This window comes from Glycine max, chromosome 1 (genome assembly GCF_000004515.6).
Source record: "Glycine max cultivar Williams 82 chromosome 1, Glycine_max_v4.0, whole genome shotgun sequence".
Classification (NCBI taxonomy): domain Eukaryota; kingdom Viridiplantae; phylum Streptophyta; class Magnoliopsida; order Fabales; family Fabaceae; genus Glycine; species Glycine max.
Genome location: NC_016088.4, coordinates 3,266,055 through 3,285,472, shown reverse-complemented (window position 1 = coordinate 3,285,472; position 19,418 = coordinate 3,266,055). Strand labels below are relative to the sequence as shown.

Genomic DNA, 19,418 nt, shown 5'->3' with positions numbered 1-19,418 from the left:
ATAAAACTGGACTATAAACAGTAGTGGAGAGAGGGAGAGAAACCAAAGAAGAAGATTGACCATGGCTTCATCAATGAGGATCTCAAGGCTGCTCTCTCGTTCTTTTCTTTCTGCTTCCACTACTCCTTTGTTCTCTAGAGGTACTTATTGCTTATCATCACTTCCAAGATCCTGGGGTGATTGATGATTTGATTACTTTTTCTGCTTGGTTCTGAGAACATGTAGAGCATGAAAATGAATTGATTTTCAATTTTGTATTTTTCTTATTTGATTAACTGGGTTTGTGGGGGATTTGGATTATAGGATCATTTTCTGATCCTTAGGATATAATAGTTACCTATTTGTTTGGAGATGGTTGGATTGATCAGCTGTTATTTTTTTTGTAAAGAGAGAAAATGAAATGTGTTATAAAAAATTATATGATCATTGACCAAGTGGGGGAGAGAGGATATAAAAAGTTTGAAACTTTAAAAGGATCCACAAGTGAAAGTGCTATTTGTGGTGAGGCATTCTGAACTGTCCTTTTTTGTCTGGCCCCTGTTCCTTTTCAGCTACCACCTGTTTCTTTCACAGTTTCACTGCCCCTTCAAGTACATGTTATTACTTTAGTGTATAAATTGGAGGCTACTTCCTGGGACCATTTCAATTTATGTCACATGCCAAGATGATGAATGATCATACCTTTTGATTGGTGTTTTTAGGCCTTGGTTTTGCTTTGGGGCTTTCATTAATGGTCTTATTTATTTTTAATAAATTGGCCCCTTTTTTCTTCTTCTGATATTCAGGTGGAAGTGGTGCTCTTGGTGCAGGGCTCAGTAAATTCAGCACTGCTGCTGCAATTGAAGAACCAATCAAACCACCAGTTAAAGTAGAACACACCCAGCTCTTAATCGATGGAAAATTCGTTGATGCTGCTACTGGTTAGTCCTTTTTTTTTCACCCTAGTTTTATCCCCATCTATAAAGTGTGTGGTTGGGTTAGCATTTGCAAATTTAATTTTGAATGAAGTTGATTTTACAAAATTGACTTTGATTGAAATTGAGTTTGATGGGACATGATTTATATTTGAATGTTTTTATTCTGAAAGTAAGTTAGTAGAAAAATTCAACATACATTTTTGTTATGTAATGCAAAAATCAATTTTGGATCCTCAATTGTTTGCCTAAGATCATTTTAGCTAGTATTTCAACATGACTTTGGATAATCTATGCGAATCCAAACACCATTTGCACACAAATTAAGCATTTTAAGGTGGTCATAACTTACTGTTGTGATTCCCCTGACATCAGGCAAAACTTTTCCAACGTTGGACCCCAGGACAGGAGATGTGATTTCTCATGTTGCTGAGGGTGACCATGAAGATGTTGATCGAGCAGTTGCAGCTGCTCGCAAAGCCTTCGACCATGGACCTTGGCCAAAGATGACAGCCTATGTATTTTCACCCTTCTAATTGTTCTTGAACAATGTACAAAATCCATGGTCTTTGGTCCCATGATCACTCAACTAATTCCTTGTTTTGTTTGCTTGTTGTGTAACCATGTAGGAAAGACAAAGGATATTGCTGCGTGCTGCTGATCTGTTTGAAAAGCACAATGATGAGCTTGCTGCTCTTGAGACTTGGGATAATGGGAAGCCATATGAACAATCTGCTCAAATCGAAATTCCAATGCTGGTTCGCCTATTTCGATACTATGCTGGTATGTCGAAATGAGAAACACTAACAACACACTCTTATAAATAAATTCTTTGTTATTGATTGAAATTTATTGAAAATCACAAATTTTTTGTAGGTTTCACTTCTCATTTAATGAGTTCCACTCAATTTTATAATTGTAGATAGTATGTTAGAACAAGTGTGTTATAGAGTGTGTAATTAACGTTACTCATGCAGAAATAACTTGTCTGATTGTCTCTTTGGTGTTCAATGAAACTAGTGCTAACACTTCTAATTCCGAATTGCTCAGGTTGGGCAGATAAGATTCATGGTCTCACAGTTCCAGCTGATGGGCCATATCATGTGCAAACATTGCATGAACCCATTGGTGTTGCTGGTCAGATCATTCCGTGGAACTTCCCTCTTGTCATGTTTGCCTGGAAGGTTGGGCCAGCATTGGCCTGTGGTAACACCATTGTTCTCAAAACAGCTGAGCAGACTCCATTATCTGCTTTGTATGCATCAAAGTTGCTTCATGAGGTTTGTCACATTCCATGCTTTATTTTAAAAGGAGATTGCTTTTAGTTTGTTTTGTTGAAAGAAATGGGAAGATTTGTATATATATGTTGAATGGTCATACCAAATTTATCATGTCTGGCAGGCTGGACTTCCTCCTGGCGTTCTGAATGTAATATCTGGCTTTGGTCCTACCGCTGGTGCTGCCATTGCTAGTCACATGGACATAGATAAGGTATTGAGATTTTTAGTTTTCCATTAGTATTCATTTTCACCCCTCGTCGATCCTTTTTACCCTCTGCTATTCACTTGTTTCCTCAACATTGGCAAATCCCTTTTAGTGAAACAGTGTGAGGATTTTTTGATGGTGGAACCATGGAAGAAATAAGTTTCTTGTGTAGTCACAAAATAGAAGCTTAGAAAGTGTGTGTATATACTGAAGTCTTTGCTTTGTTGAACTTTATTGCAGCTTGCTTTCACTGGTTCAACCGAAACTGGAAAAGTTGTCCTTGAATTGGCAGCTAGAAGTAATCTTAAGCCTGTTACTCTGGAGCTTGGTGGGAAATCTCCTTTTATAGTATGCGAAGATGCTGATGTAGATGAGGCTGTTGAGCTAGCACACTTTGCATTATTCTTTAATCAGGTACATCCAAATATAAAGTTTGTCTTGTAAAATAATTGTCTTTCATAAGGTTCAGAAACAAGCTAATTGATGTTTTTTGTGACATTCAGGGACAATGCTGCTGTGCTGGGTCTAGAACATTTGTACACGAACGTGTGTACGATGAATTTATTGAGAAAGCAAAGGCACGTGCTTTGAAGCGTGCTGTTGGTGATCCATTCAAGGGGGGAATAGAGCAAGGTCCTCAGGTAACATACCCATACGTTTAGTATCAAAATGCAGAGAAAATATTGCACTAATTTGATATTTCCTTACATGTTTCAAAATGTCTGCTCTATTGATGATTTTGTGTATGATCCAAAAATCAGATTGATTCAGAACAATTTCAGAAAATACTGAAGTATATTAGGTCCGGTGTTGAAAGTGGAGCTACTCTTGAAACTGGAGGAGATAGATTTGGCAACTCAGGCTTCTATATTCAGCCTACTGTCTTCTCAAATGTTAAGGTATAATTATAATAAGAGGAATGCTAGCAACACACTCCCTACTAGAAACTTTTTGCAATTTTCGATATATTGTAGTGAATAATAAAGTGTGTTTAAAAGATTGTTATGTAGTTCTTGCTAGCATTTCTCTAATAATAATAATTTTTAATTGCACTCATTGTATCAAGGATGCTTAAAATGTGAATTCTTGTGTTACTAATTGTAAAAACAACCAGGATGACATGCTGATTGCAAAGGAAGAGATCTTTGGTCCAGTGCAAACCATATTAAAATTCAAGTGAGAACAGTGACTCCTATTGGCAAATAATATCATTATCTTTGCACTTTTGCTTCAAACACTAATTATCTTTTGTGTTTGATCACAGGGACCTTGATGATGTGATTCAAAGAGCAAATAACACACACTATGGCCTTGCAGCAGGGGTGTTCACAAAAAACATTAACACAGCTAACACTTTGACTAGAGCATTGCGAGTTGGAACAGTGTGGATTAACTGCTTTGATACATTTGATGCAGCAATTCCCTTTGGAGGGTACAAAATGAGTGGCCAAGGAAGAGAAAAAGGAGAATACAGTCTCAAGAACTACTTGCAAGTGAAGGCTGTTGTTACATCCTTGAAGAACCCTGCTTGGCTTTGAACATCATTAGCTTTAGATTTATTTGATGAAAAAGATTAATAAATAGGCTCCAATAATAAAGATAATTAAATTGGGTTTATTCCATTCAAAGTATCTGATAATGATGAATATGATCTATTTTCTTTTTCTGTTTTTGCCCCTGCATTTTATGGGTAGCGCGAAATATACTATGGTGTAAAATTCATCGTAGAGGTGAATTTCTGGTTGGAATGGGAATCAAATTTGCATAATGATGGATGTAAACTTCATATTACTTGTTCTCAGAGGACATTGTTCGTTTTTAGTAAATGGCAGTGTTATGATTGAACTGTGATTCAACTAACAACGATTCAGTATCATATTCTAAGAGTTATTTTTGGTAGTTATTTCATTCAAAAACACATTGTATATATTAAATGAGAAAAAATGGCTATAAATTAACCGTGTAAAATTTTTATTTTTTACACTTTCATCCAATTACAATTTATAATCATATTAATGATAAGTTATGGTTAAATGACATTTTAAAAATATTTTACATGGTTAGTGTATGACCATTAAACTTATATTAAATTTTAGTAATTCATTTCATATTTGTTGAAAATCTACCACCTCTCAATCATGTACCTCCATCATCAATCTAGTCATCACTAGAGAAAGGAAGACCACGGGTTGGGATAAGATAACCACCAACAAGAATTGATTTTGAACATGTCACATAAATATGTTTATATTAATTTATTTTATTATTAAAATCAAATTAATTTTTTAAACCAACTTTTTAACTATAAATTAAATTTTAACGTCAATTCTTTTAAAACAAATTATGCTAAAACCTAAAACAAATCAACCTTTGTCTTTCAGATTTTGCAAACAATGACTTATCAGAGGTTATGAGTAATATATTATTGTGATGCCTGTTAGGATATGGAACGCTGTTATGTCTTTTTTATGGAAGAATATGGTAAAAATGATGAGAGTAGGAAGAGGATGAATTTTTAAAAAATTGACACCTTAACTTGAATTGTACTTATTAACTTCTTGACATACATTACATGGCTGCTACAACTTATGTCTTTATATAAGTTACATAGGTGATTTCTACACACTTTTATACTACTTAGTCCTAAAATCTTCTAGACTCATCTATCATCTATCATTCATCTTTATAATATTCTAGGTGCTTCTATGACTTTAGATAATAAGATATTTTTCTACATTCATTAAGAAGTTTTAACACACTACAACATCTTCATAGATGAAGAACTCTCTAGATAATGGACCACCAATTATATATCTACACTTTTCTAGATTAATCTTCAACAGTGCCCTCTTAAAATGAGCACAAGTATGAAAAATCTTTATAAAAAAAAAATTAAAACTATTGTATTGACAACTTGTGAGGACCACCAAAATCCGATAACACCAACATGTTAACTTTGCCAAGACCAAAATGAAATTAAAATGGCAAAATAAATTGTTCAGTGTGAACATAAAACAGTCAACAAAAAGCAGAAAGAATAAAGACCCAACATCAAAATAACCAAATGGTCCATTGTCAACGTAAAAAGGTGACAAAATAATGAAAACAGTAAAAGAAGAGCATATTGCTAAGACCTAATCAACATGTGCATAAATTCACGACAATTAAAATAATCGTTTGGCTAAAAAGTTTTTTTTTTTTTTTCTGGTTTCTTCTTATTGGTCAGGGCCACTTTGTAAATAAGATGTACTCTCTGAGTCCTTCAAAGTTTGTGATGATATAGTCTTGCATTCTGGCACCCTTTGTTTTTTTGCAACCTGAGCCTTTAGCTTGTTATATTCAACATCACAATAGTCCAAGACTCGCTTTAGCTTGTCTCTAGTCTAAACCAAAGCACTTATCTTTTGTTCTAATTCAACAAAACACTAACATGCTCCCGGCTCAGCAATGGATCCTAATCTTGTTGAAGATGTGGATTGTCATTCTCCACATGAGCATGAGCCTTCTCATCAAACATGACTGACTCAGAACATTTGTCAACTTGATTGTTGGTCAAGTCTTATTCTTCTAACACTTATACAGTCTGATTTGAATTGATGTTGGAAGCATGCACTTGGAGTATCAAAGGGGATAATCTGATAAATATAACGTATTTCAAATTCAGAAAAAAGAGTGTTAACGAGCAATGTTTATTATAGATACTCAAATTAATTTGACATATATAAAGTAGTAAGAAACAAGAGAAAATAATTTCTTAATTTAGTCACTCACTTGATTTTCAGGTATTGAACTTATATAGTAATCCTTATGCTTGAAATTTCGTTGTTTTCTCTTTGTACTACCTGCTGTTGAAACTGAAGGAAACAAAGTAAAATATTAATCATTAATTTTTCCTTCCAATCCTAGTCTTCTTTTTGGGAGCATATGCAATTTCTTAGTCTCGTCATCTTCATTGTTGTAATTAGATCCATTGATTTGCAACTTATTAATATCATTAGCATTGTTGGGTTCTAACTCAGCAATACCTCTCTCTTGTATCCCCAAACTCTAACTCCAATCCTTTTTGTTTAGAGTAGTAGGCTAGTAGCCATGTTCAAAGGCATATATTGGGTAGAACCCACTCCCTTTACACTCTCCACTGACCATTCTCCATCCTCATCTTCCACCAAGTATTCAAATGACATGTTAGGAGCATCACACACTTCACCTATTTAGGCAAAATTGTATTTTTGATCCTTCAATTTGTTTTCAATTTCAATTTTGGTCTCCCTTTAAAATTATTGACGAATTTTATTCTCCTATTTTATCCAATCACGCAATCTTGGTCCTCAAATCCAGAATTGGACATTGACTGTCACAAAGAAATATTGACTTTCACGTGTCATGTTTTTATTGGATGATAACTGTCATGTGTGATATTCTGATTGAATGTCGAATCTATGAAAAATGAAATGCATTGTTGTTGTCATTGACCAATCAGAACATGACACGTGGCAGTCATTATTCAATAAGAATGTAACACGTGGTGATCAATATTTCTTTGTGACAGTTAACGTCCAATTCTGAATTGGGAGACCAAGATTGCGTGATTGGATAAAATAGAAGGACAAAATTCATCAATAATTTTAAAGAGAAACCAAAATCGAAATTAAAGATAAATTGGGGACCAAAAATACAATTTTGCCTTTTGTAATTATGCCTTTTATTGCTTCAATTAACTGATATAAGATTTACAATACAATAGTTAGTAAATGTTATCGTATATTAGTTGGATACCACAAACATGTGTAATTTTCAAATTCGTTTAACTTAAACTCATTCTAACCCTTTTGTATTTCAATACATCGTACGCTTCCTCTGGATTGATCCACAATCGACTTCGTCTTCCAAGTCTTTGATAGATTCTTGATAAACAATATTCCAACCCATTTCTTGTATCATGTCATGCATTTCTATTGTACATGTTTACGTGAAATAGTTATTAAGAGACTTTTCTATAAGGACTTTCTATCCCAAATGGCTGGAAAGAAATTTCAAGTTTCCAGTAGACTTATTATGTGATCTCTAAATTCTCCTTTGAGGAAGCATGCAATGTCTAGAATTATGTCCTGCTCAGTAGGATCGATATAAGTGATCAAAACTCATTTTTAACACTAGAATTTTCACATTTGAAGTCTTTTGGAGCTTTCTAGATTCACTTTTGCATGCTTCTTTACTTCTTGAATAAAGACTTGTTCCCAAAACTTTTAAAGGCAAAGGATTGCCTTTGCAGTAGGCAATTACACTTTCTGATAGTTCCTTTTCAAAAAAAAAAAAACTTTCTGATAGATTTATGTTTGTTAGATTTGTTGCTTGGTAGTTGGGTAAAATATACCTTTGACTTTAAGTATCTTATTGGTAGTGGAATATACATCTTGTATTTGCCCAAGTTTTAGTTACTTATTTTGATCCAGGGAATAACATAGACTTTCTCAAATTTATCCTTTTGGTGGTTTTAATTGAATTGAAAATGGCACAGATATAGAGAAAGAGAGATTGAAGTATACTATCCTTATTCTCTTTGAAAAAGTTTCCTACTTTTGTAAAGACTACATATAATAATATTACCTTATGGTCACAACTCGCAGGTTACGATTCGCTCTGCTCACTAGAAATTAAAAGCTTGCGAGTCTCTATCTTTTTATCTTTCCTTTTCCCCTCTAAATTATTTACGGACTCTTCTCTCTCTCACCTTCCCCTTCCAAATCTCTCAGCCCCATTTCACAAAGTATGCTTAGAAATTGTGTTTATAAGTAGAGCAAGAAAGAAATGTTCGTAAAAGAAAAGTTTTAAGAAAATAGTAATATTTGGAATCCTTTTGACGTTACTAAGAAACTAAAGCAAGAAAAAATGGTTGTTTAGAGCCTGGCAACTTCTGATGTGGGTCTTGAGGCAGTTTAGAGAAAAAATGAGACGAAACATGCTTAACTGAAGCATGAGGAATTTTAAATTATGTGTCCTCTATGATTTGGCTGAAAAAGAATATATAAAGGTTGAGAAATTAACTAAAATGGTGTGGTTTAGATGATATCATTGCCATGTTATACTTCAAGCATGGTAACCTTTTTCTCTTTTTTCTTTGGTTAATGCAACGTAATTTCTGTCTGTTAGTGATTGAAATTCAAGTTCTTATGGTTGTATTGTGTTGTTTTGCAGTCTACTCTTACTCAAATGAGACTATGAGAAGGAGTGGTTAGTTCATCACATTTTTCTGAGTATCTTGGTATACCCCTGAACTCACTTATGGATTCATCACTTCCTCTAGCTGTCTTGCACATGAAAAACATTTCACCAATTGAACCCCATGTGAAATAGTAATAAACACACAAACCAAAGAACTCTGTAGTTACACAGACGAATATCTAGATAGTCTCTATCACCAAGAATACTTATTTGTGCAAAGTTCAAAAAATGATTGACAAGAAAAGACACTTAAAGAAGGAATTAGTGGAACATAAACATAAATGTAGTGCTATAGGTCAGAAAGTAATAAAATGGAAAATAATGATTAGTTATAACACTGTTTTCTTCATTCCTTCACAGTTTTGGCAACATGGCCAAAATCACAATCTCACTGTTACCCAAATGATATAAATATACTAATATAGACTAGTTGGTCTATAACAGATAAGAAAGTGAGTGACAGGATTATGATTGAGATGTTTTTTTACTCTTGGGAGAAGTCATGTAAAGGAAGAACCTCCTGGTAAACATTTTTAGACTGGGTTATTTGCCTTCCTACGTTAGATTAGATAATGCTTTGTGGAGGGAGGGGGCAGGGTTATACAATCATTCCTTCTAGCAGGTGCAAACTGCTGACCAAAACAAAAGGGAATTGAATAGGAATTCTACTGGCCAAAACAAAACAAATAAAATTCTAAATAATTCACTTGTTAAAGATGTAAGACTTGCAATAGTCACAAAAAACTACTGGACAAATTACAAACTATCTAGATAAAAGCCATTATTGATCAGTTTCGGTGTTTTCTGTGCATGGTTTGTTATCAATCTGTTGGTGGATGTTCAAGGTTCATTTCCAATCTCAAATCTATCAACTACAAACTTTGTTTAAAGCTGTTGTAATTTTTATTTCCTTTTTGTTTTAAAAATTGAAGTTTTGTTGCATTTGAGATTTTGTGGATTCACAATTGTATTTTTAATGGTCACCATTCAATGGCTGAAAACGAAGATTTAGGATCGAAGGTTCTTTGGATTTTGTAATTTTCAGAAAATTGTTTTTAATTTTTTCTGGTAAGAAAAACAGTGCCTGATGTGGTATTCACTTGTTTAATTGCAGGTACTAATCTCAGCTAAAATCAAGCACCTACTTGGTATTCACGTGACTCAAAGCATCTGAAGTGATAGACATTTTGTGTAGTTATCTGGATAACTGCAGGTTACTTAATGCTTTTTTGTAAATGTTTTGATACTTAGTTTGGATGAGTCTTGATACTTGTTTTCATATATTCTATAAAGCAAACTTGTTATGCATCATACTATTGATGTATTATTGATAAATAGTTATCAAGATAGTTACTTATTATTGTAAATGTTTTGATACTTTATTTGGATGTCTTGATACTTCTTTTGAAAAAACAAACTTGCTGTCCACTATCAGGTTGATTTGTATTGAGAAATTCCTGGAAACAACTCAGAAAAGTTTGTTGCACAAGAAAGCTGACCTTCAAATTGAGAAAACAGTTTGGCATGTAAAGCAATTGCCAGGGTAGTCTTACTTATGACTCACATGCCCCATACACATTCCAATCTCTCGAATATCTATTGGGCTAATTTCCAATAATGATTCAATCCAGTCATAGTTTCCCTAAATCTAATAAGTTCTTTCAATTCAATTGGGTATATGAGTTTCAGTTTGTGTAAAGCATTTTTAACAATGTTCTTAATGAATTCGGCCTCGCTCCTAGTATAAAAATGGTAAGAACATTAAAGGAAAGAATGTATCACAAAACAATTAAATAAAAAAGAAAATAATGGTGACCCATATTACAATATATGGACAAGTGGGGGATGTAGAGTAAGAGACAAACAAGAGAGTTGAGGATGTAAAAATATAATACAAACACATTGAAACAAATCCTAAAAATGATAAAATTAGTATGACGCAGGTAGAGTACAATATTTAATAATAGAGATTTATGTAAAATTAGATTCTAGTGGAACAAAGCCATCACTCATATGTCTTGCGAGATTCTTATTTTGTACGTAGTGTTATATTTAGGCACATTATCAAAACCCACTTAGATCATGTACTAGGGAGAATATCTCCAAACCTCCTGTATTTACTCTATTATTCTTCTAATTTCCATTCTTCCAACTCTATAGTAAGTAAAAATGCTTCTTTTGAAACATAAACAAATCTATTTATATTCCCTTTTGCCTAATATTTGGTCTATCAATCTGTCTATCCACTTTCCCCCTAAATCTAATACTAATAGCAAGCAACATCCGGCAATTACTTCCTGTACCTCCCTAGTTGCTTCTTCCACCTAATCTGAAAGGTAAAATTACATTTGGGAAAGGTGTTTTCAGAATGTAATTTTACATTTCAGATTAAGTGTTCTGGAAGCTTAAAAATGTGCGGGAAGCAAAATTGAAGGTGCATGAAATAACTGCCGCAACATCCACTTCTTGCAAACAATGACTTACAAGTGTTTTTGCCTTTTTGGTCCTTGGTTAGAGATGGGCCAACAGCCCTACAAAGAGAATAGGGCCATTTGGACACTAGCCCAAAATAAGCCTAGAAACCAACTTGTGTTTTGGGTTTAAGACCAAAAAGGAAAATCAGTATATAATTTTCAAATACAAGAAGAAAAAACATTTTTCTCTTGATTTGAAATATAAGAAAATTTTAATTAGTTATATTTCTTTTAAGGTTATTATTTTTAAAATATCTTTTATTTAATTAAGATTTTAATTTTAATGATTTTTTTTTATTCTTGATATCAAAGTTTAATGAAAAATAAGTTTAAAAAAGTTAATTTTTAATTAAAATTGATATAATTAAATACAATTAATTAACTTTCTCAACCAACTGGTTTGAATTAGGTGTTTTCCTTAAATTTGGGATCGGATGGATGGATTACAATAATTAACTAATTAATCCAAATCTAAATAATTGGCCTAGCCTAGTCCCTACCCAAAGCCGCAATTTTCTTGTATATTTTTAAAAAAATGCTATATTCCAAATTTGACGTTGAAGTGTTGAATTTACAATTCCACGTTGTAAACCTAGGCAGCTGTCGGCTACCTCTCTCCAAGCAGCTTTAAAAAAAAAAAAACAAAGTTCTACACTATTCACATGACAAAAATTGCCACCGGATTCTCGCGGATGAAGAAAACGGGGTTTTATCCAGGTAACTACTTGAATGTTGAAGCAATCCAGACTGAAAAATTACATTCAACCGTTTATGATTATGCAGCCATTTTACAATTTAGGGTAAAGACATGTCAAGGATCATGGTTAAAATATCAATCCAGCAGAAAAGGGAAGGAAGAACATAAATTGATTAAAAAAATCATGATTTTGACCTCAAAGCTAGCCCCGACTCTACCTTCTTTATTTCAAAGATAAGCATCCTCCACATCTTCAGAACGAACATTTCAGCCTCTTCATCCAAAATTATCTGAAGTCGCTCAAGCATTTGTGATGCTTTCACATGTTCTTGTGTACTGGAAACAATATAATCTATCAATGTAGTTTCTTCTTCCCCCAAAAACTCTTTGATTTTCTTTGAAATCCACGGTCTCATTCTATCATGTAATTGATGCTGAAAAAGAACATATATTAAACCAAATATTAGGAACATAGAACAACATTATCCACATTTCAGACTGCACAAACCCAAATAATAAAAAACAAGTACAAACAAAACAGTTTAATATAAAGTTGATTGTGTTCCTAAAAAGATGAGAAGACTCCTATCTGGCCTCCACTATTCATATTCTTATGTTTCTATAAAATCCCAAAATATATAAAAATCAAGGGATTGAAAGATATTTTTTCCTTTCCAATCATTGGTGGGAAGTTCATTCATAAAATTCTATGGACTCCTCAAACTTTCGTTGTTTTTCAAGGCTCCCAGAACAGTTCCTTCCACACACAACTACTACTTGCTTCAATCTTTCTGTCAATAACCTTACATAATTACATTACACTAATGGCCACAAAAAAGCAATTAAGGTACACCAGTCTGGCTCAAGCCAAATGAAATATAGATCAGCCAACTCTTTTTATTAATTTAAAATCAAATAATAACAAATAAAAATCTGCAGATTAGGATCATGTACCTTATCATACACTGCCCAGTCTATCTCATATGAGAACAACTCCTCCTTGGTCTTTGGTATCATATCAATCAATTGTTTTGCATCCAAAAGCCTCTTATTATCAGAAGTTTTGAGTTTCTCCGATCCATGATCTCGATCCCTGTCACGGCCAGGAATTCTCTCCTTGTTTTCATCTCTGTTGTGCGTGCCATCTTCATCACTCCTGTCCCGGTGGTTAGACTTCTCATTTGAACGCCTACTTCTATCCCGTTCTCCATCCAGCTTCTCTTCCTTGAAATTTGTACTGGATATACGCTTTGCAAATTCTGCAGCAGCAGCCAAATTTGGTGGTGTTGGCCCAGAAACTGTAGGTTGAACAGCCTGCAATTCTTCAGTTGAGTAATCAATTGGAACCAATGGCCTCATTTTTTTGTCCTTGTGTGCATCATCATCATCCTCTTCATGGAAAACAGAAGGGACAGATGTTCTTTTCCCTGAACCAACTAGACCAAACCCCAATTTCTTTGTAGGAGCATTGCCACCTGACTGTGCATCAGTTGGAGCAACAGATGCTATGGTTGATTCATCAATGATGACATTTATTGAATTACCGTCACCTGTCATTGTAAAGCATTACGATATTAATATGAGAGGGAGAGAGAAAGCAAACCACAAATAGTTATGAAAATTACCAATATGATCTTCACGACTATAGTCAGCTACAGTATCTTGTTCAACAACAATGCTTTTAACTTCATTAGTAATCTCTTCAGTAATCATATTTTCCTTACCACCATTTACCACATGCTCAGATAAAAGCTTTAATGCATCTCTTTGTCGCTTTTGTTCCTCCTCAGCCTTCTTTTTGGCCTCAGCAATTTCTTCCTCTTCTTTTTGTCGGTCAACCAGGTCATCTTCCTTCTCACGCAGCCTCTTCTTTCTCTTCTCCTCTATCACACTTCTGCGCCATCTCTTCCTAGAATCCTCATCCTCATCCTCTTCATCATAAAGTATCTCCTTTCTCCTTTTACGCTCCCTTTCCTTCTCCTTCTCTTTTTCATACTGACGCTCTTTCTCTTTCTCTCGTTCCCTATACTCCCAATCCTTCAAATATGTTTCATACTGACGCTCAGCCTCCTCAACCCTTCGTCTTTGTTCCCTCTCTTTCCGAACACGTTCCCGCTCTGCTTCTCTTTCATATCTTTCAAGTTCTCTATCTTTTTCTCGTTTTAGCTCCCTATCTCGGTCCCTCTCTCTGCTTTTTCTATCATGCCTTCTATCAGGGCTTTCAGTCCTTTCATGTTCACTGGTTGGTTTGTTATCATTGTTCGTCTCTTTCTCATTTTTATTTTCAGCAGATTCTACACAATTTGAAAAGAAAAGTTTCTGAATAATTAATTTACGAATAATAGAGATAAAGGTATCCTGATGATAAAATATAGCCCTGTTGGGTCTACACTCAACAGAATATAGATACAGGAATTGAAGTGTCTTTTTGCCTTACCATTCTTCTCTGTATCCACAACAGAGTCTCCATCTCGGGCTTTAACAGGTTGTTCAGAAGTTAAATTTACAGAACCATCACCAGTTGGCTGTGCAGGTGGTGTAGGCAAAGGTCTAGTCTTCAACCTTTCCTCTATCATCTTTGTAATCTTTTCTAAAGCCTCACAATCAGCTTCTCTATCTTCATCCGTGACAATCCCAAAGTTTGCCACATCATGGGATTCCTTGTTTGATGATTCACTAGCCTCTTTATTTGAGGGTTCTGTGTCAACCTTTGCATCCTCGTTTGCATTAGAAGGTTGTTCACCTTCATTTTTTTCACCTACTTCCTGAGTTTCTTTGTTCTTCAAGTTCTCAGTTTTTGTCTTAACATACAGCTCCAGAATTTCTTTCATAGCTTGATTCACGTTGACCTGTTAAAAAATATATAGTAAATGGCTACGATCCTTAGATGTATAAGGGAAAAAATGTATTGTGCCAAGATGACTTTTAATAATTATGTGTCTTGTTCAAAAAAAATCTATACAATTGGAAAATGCAGATGCAATAGTACCATCAATTATCGAGTTCAACATTCATGGCATGCACCAAACAGCTACATCAAAAACATTCTTCAACAAATTCACACTCCTCAAGAAAATTTGTTAATTTAGTTAGTGACATTAAAATTTGTCAATAATTTGTAACATTCTTCCAAAACTACCCTTAATTTTTTTAAAAATTAATCATCTATCTCTTTCCACTTGCTTTTCACCTGATTGCTACTTATCTTTTCCAATCCTAATAAGAGAGAGAGAGTTTATCTCATTAATATCTAGCATTTTTTTCTTTGGCTAAAAAATTTGTTAACTAATTAAGGGTACTTGAGGAAAAAATAATTGATGCAACAAACAATTAGAAAAAGCTCTTATAGAAAGGGACAGAGGGAGTATTATTACCCAAATGTTTAAGATCCATATATAACAAAAGTACTTATGTCCATTTTCATTAAAACTTCAAACTGCCACCCATCCCCCCCCCCCCCCCAAAAAAAATAATAATAAAAAATAAAATAATGAACCAATAACTAAGGCAAAGGGAAAAAAAACAACAAATCCCCTTAAAAATAGGAGAGAAAAGAGAACTTCACAAGACTATATGTATTACATATTCCATCATGTCAAAAGAATTTCAGGAAACCATTACATAAAGAAAAAGGAAGTACCAATCTTCTTGTTTCCTCATCGGTAGCAAACTTAATTATCAAATAATTCAATCACATTAATTTTGAAATTCATTAAAATCTCAGATCAAATGCCTCTTAGTATAGTCATGCCCAAAAGCAAAATATCAGGTTGATACCTTCAATCACATAGCAATATAAAAAAGGCAAAGACATAAAATATACTATAACATAAGATACAAAGAAAAAGTAATCAAAGATGAAGACATACCTTCAGTTCTTGCCCATCAATATTCAGTTTAGTAAGGAGACGCAAGGCCCGGAGAACCCCTTCTGCAGACTCAAACTCATAAAACCCAAAACTTGTAGGAGTTCCAGTTGATAAATCCTGAGGACGTTTCCAGGTCTTGATAGTTCCACATAACTTTAAAAAAAAAATAATAGGATAAGCATATTTATAATTATAACCAAGGATTTTACAATACCTAATGTCTTGTACATATAAAAAAAAGTCTGGGAAGAAAATAATGGAGAAATTTCTTTTCAGTTAAAAACATTATATCAACCACGCAAGTTTTTTAAAAGAAAAAGAAAAAACCTCAAAAAAATAAGTTGATTTAGTGCTTTTCTCAGCGCCAAAAGTAGTAGCTTCTGGAAAAACTCAAAAAAAAGTTGCATCACACAATCACTTGCCCTAAATAACTAAACCCTGTTCCTACCCCATAAGAAAGAACAATCTTAAAAATTTACTTGAAGGAGAGAGAGCATGAACTCATTTTCCACAGTTGGTGCAATCTTGCCAATGTAAACTGTGTTTTGAGGCTTCTCAGCTGGAGTAACACTAGGGGCAACCACAGGTCTGACAACAGGAGGAATAATTGGGCGAACTGCAGGGATCCCTGCAACTGGTGGGCGTGATATAGTAGGTATGTTAACTGCTCCAGGAGGGCGTGCAGGAAATACAGGACGAACCATAGTTCCATAAGGAGGGGGGTAACGAGGAATTCCTGTACAGAGCAGAAAAACATCTATGCGAATATATTAGAGCAGATTATGAGGGAATATGTATGCACCATAAACAAATCAGTACAACACTAATGATATACGCCAGAAAAAAAATGCGACAAGAACAATGGAATGCTGTTACCACACATCAAAAGCATAACAGAGATGGCAGCACAGCCAACAATCAGCAGCTGAAATGACAACCTGAAGAAAACAATAACAAATGCTATCGAGTTTGAAATCCATGGATGTGTAAAAAGTGCTTACCTTTGTCTGACCCCTTGCAACATAGCAGGCTTCTCAAACTATCCCATCCACCAATTGCAAATAGTAACTTGCATAATCTTATGTACGTATGGTTTAATAAGAAGAAATTCTAGTTGAATTATAAGTTCATTTTTATACAGCAGCATACATTGCAGCATAAAAAATTAAATGAAACTGCAATAGAGAGAAAAGATTGCAATACCTCATGACACAAGGCCAACGTGTGCATTCATTCAGTTGCAAACATTGTCGGCTTCTGGAATTCATAAAGCCATTGAAGGGAAAGTACTCTTATAACTAGCAGAAAGTGGCCTACTAAAACGAGAGCATGACACAACCATACATTATTTAGATCTACAAAAGAACAACCACTCTTTCATTTTTTTTAGTCAGCATCGCTCCACTTCCAATTCCAGTAAAAGACAAGACAAGCTAGAAACCAGGCAAATATGTGCATACCAAAAAATGAGTTGTTTGTAGAGAGGTGGTCTTTAAGCAATATGAAGCCCTCCAACCTTTCTCAATGAATTCAATCAAGACACTGTAGGAGAAAACATCCCGTCATCGATACCCCTTATCTAACCATTAAGAACTCTCTCAATCTCTCCGAACCCAACCCACTCTTCCAAAACAAACCCCTTATCTAACCATTACGAACCTAATAAAACCATAACTGTTAAGCTATCAATCAGCGCTATGACTGTCTTCTACAGTCACCACAATAAACAGTCTTCACACATTTCACAGCGCAGTAAGAAACCACATTGATAATAGCTATAATTCCAAAGTCATAAATAAAAATTGAAGCAACCAACGAAGGAGCGTTGAATTAAACTAAATTAAATCAAATTCAATGCAAATTCACAAAGGAACAACGAACGATTGAATGAATGACCCACCCGCGGGAGTTACGTTCGGAGCTGCGGCGTAGCCGTTAGGGATCGGAGCGAAGGGCCGCATGGCCGGGTTACCGGGCTGAACCTGGTACGACATCATAGCCTGCATCTGCGGCGGCGGAACTGCCACGGTGGCGCCGGGAACGCCGGGCGGCGGGACAGCAGGGTTTTGGTAGGCCGGGTTGGGCGCCGGGACGGGGGAGAATTGCGGCACCTGAGGCCCGAGCGGCCGGAAAGAGGGAGGGAGGACGCCGGGGACCTGCGGCGGAGTGCCCGCCAGAAAGTGGAGAGTGGGCGGCGGAGGAAGCAGCGTTGGGTTGGGATTAGGGTTTGTGGCGAGGGGAGTGGATGAGGGTGGTGTTGCGGATTGGGAGAGTAGATCGGGTGCGGATTGGGAGGGTTGGGGATTGGGAGGAAGGGTTGCGGGGGAAGAGGCGGAATCCGCCATTGAAGAAGAAAAAGTTTGGGATTTGTGTGTGAGAGAGTGAAAATTGATCTCTGTTTTGTGTGTGCCCTAGATATGATGCAATAGAATGGAAAATGCTGTGTCTGTGTTTCGGTACGATAGTTCGGTAAAGTTTAGGAGTGTGATGTGTGACCCACCTTGCTTGCTTTGCTCCACGTAAGAAGACGGAGACTAAGGTGGAAAAGGAAAATTACTTTGTATGTAAGTTTGGATAAAAAAAAAAAAAATACATCTTGTTCATTCGATTTTAAAATTAAAAAATTAAATCATAGAAAATTAAATCATAGAGATCGGTTAAGTTACGATGAAATGATTTTTACCAGATCAGATGAAAAAATATGAGATTTTTTTTCTTTCTCCTTCGAGCCTCCAAGCTTCTGCCTTTCGTCCCCTTCGACCACCCCTCTCTCTCCCGAGCTTCTCCCTCCTCCGAGCTTCTTCCTTTAGTCTCCGACCACCCCTCCTTCTTCGACACCATCTCTCTTCTCCGAGCTTCTCCCTTGTCAACCCCAAAGACATCGGCATCCTTGTCGTCAACTGCAGCCTCTTCAATCCCACCCTTTCCCTCTCCTCCATGATCGTCAACAAGTACAAGCTTTGCGGTAACGCCAAAAGCTTCAACCTTGGCGGCATGGGCTGCAGCGCCGTTGACCTCGCAAAAGACATGATTCAGGTTTACCCCAACACCTACGTCATCGTCGTCAGTACCAAGAACATAACCCAGAATTGGTACTTCGGGAACAACAAGGTCATGCTCATACCTAATTGTCTTTTTCGCGTTTGTGGGGCCGTGATTCTTCTCTCCAACAAAAGTTTCGACAGAGCAAGAGCCAAATACAAGCTGGTGCATGTGGTTAGGACTCACAAGGGGGCAGATGACAAGGCGTTTAGGTGTGTGTATCAGGTACGAGCCACGTTGCGGCACGTGGAAGAGTTGGACCACGGATAGAGGGGGGAAGGGAGGGGGGAGGGGACGTCGTAGATGGTGTTGGAGAAAGAGGGCTGGTCGGAGGGAACGAAAGACAGAAGCTCGGAGGCTTGGAGGAGAGAGAAAAAAAATCTCATGTTTTTTTATTTGATCTAGTGTAAACCATTCCATTGTAGTTTAACTGATCTCTACAATTTAATTTTTTAATTTTAAAATCGAATGGACGAGATACATTCTTTTTTTTTTACCTAAACTTGCGTACGGTGTGAAAGTAGTTTCCTTTTCGCACCGTAGTCTCCATCACGTAAGAAATCTGTCTGAAATCTTATGCGTTTTGCACTTTTACGGTTTTACCCGGCTCTTATTTCATTAGGAAACAAAAATAAATAAATAAATAAATTGTTGTTTTCTTTTGTTACAATATAAATATGTTGTTTGAATATAACAAAAAAAATATTCTCTACCC

At 35.6% G+C, this 19,418-nt stretch overlaps 2 protein-coding genes across 13 annotated transcripts; one reads left to right on the top strand and one right to left on the bottom strand.

Annotated features, from left to right (window-relative positions):
• Nucleotides 1–4,275, top strand: ALDH2B1 (aldehyde dehydrogenase family 2 member B1). Its single transcript, NM_001367176.1, has 11 exons — nucleotides 1–140; nucleotides 786–920; nucleotides 1,290–1,432; nucleotides 1,544–1,697; nucleotides 1,965–2,194; nucleotides 2,316–2,405; nucleotides 2,640–2,813; nucleotides 2,903–3,040; nucleotides 3,161–3,298; nucleotides 3,514–3,575; nucleotides 3,664–4,275. The coding sequence occupies exons 1-11, from the start codon at nucleotides 62–64 to the stop codon at nucleotides 3,935–3,937; spliced, it is 1,617 nt and encodes a 538-aa protein (NP_001354105.1). The 5' UTR covers nucleotides 1–61; the 3' UTR covers nucleotides 3,938–4,275.
• Nucleotides 4,276–11,827: 7,552 nt separating this feature from the next.
• Nucleotides 11,828–18,149, bottom strand: LOC100809428 (RNA-binding protein 25). 12 transcript variants are annotated; one of them, XM_026127150.2, is made up of 8 exons: nucleotides 17,562–17,703; nucleotides 17,122–17,203; nucleotides 16,141–17,016; nucleotides 15,662–15,814; nucleotides 14,230–14,641; nucleotides 13,418–14,086; nucleotides 12,747–13,342; nucleotides 11,828–12,226 (listed from the first exon to the last, which is right to left on the bottom strand). In XM_026127150.2, the coding sequence occupies exons 3-8, from the start codon at nucleotides 16,363–16,365 to the stop codon at nucleotides 11,975–11,977; spliced, it is 2,307 nt and encodes a 768-aa protein (XP_025982935.1). In that variant the 5' UTR covers nucleotides 16,366–17,016; nucleotides 17,122–17,203; nucleotides 17,562–17,703; the 3' UTR covers nucleotides 11,828–11,974. The 12 variants fall into 12 exon arrangements, with proteins under 12 accessions (XP_025982935.1, XP_040860883.1, XP_014626339.1 ...); XM_041004949.1 differs by having other exon boundaries at nucleotides 16,141–16,977; XM_014770853.2 differs by having other exon boundaries at nucleotides 16,141–16,974.
• Nucleotides 18,150–19,418: the final 1,269 nt, after the last annotated feature.

Coding starts and splice junctions, on each gene's coding strand:
- ALDH2B1 (NM_001367176.1), top strand. CDS start 62: ATGGCTTCATCAATGAGGATCTCAAGGCTGCTCTCTCGTTCTTTTCTT. Junction 1,433..1,543: donor GGCCAAAGATGACAGCCTAT/GTATTTTCACCC, acceptor GTAACCATGTAG/GAAAGACAAAGGATATTGCT. Junction 3,041..3,160: donor GAATAGAGCAAGGTCCTCAG/GTAACATACCCA, acceptor TCCAAAAATCAG/ATTGATTCAGAACAATTTCA.
- LOC100809428 (XM_003517680.5), bottom strand. CDS start 18,006: ATGGCGGATTCCGCCTCTTCCCCCGCAACCCTTCCTCCCAATCCCCAA. Junction 13,343..13,417: donor TAGTCGTGAAGATCATATTG/GTAATTTTCATA, acceptor TTACAATGACAG/GTGACGGTAATTCAATAAAT. Junction 12,227..12,746: donor ACTGGGCAGTGTATGATAAG/GTACATGATCCT, acceptor GTTCTTTTTCAG/CATCAATTACATGATAGAAT.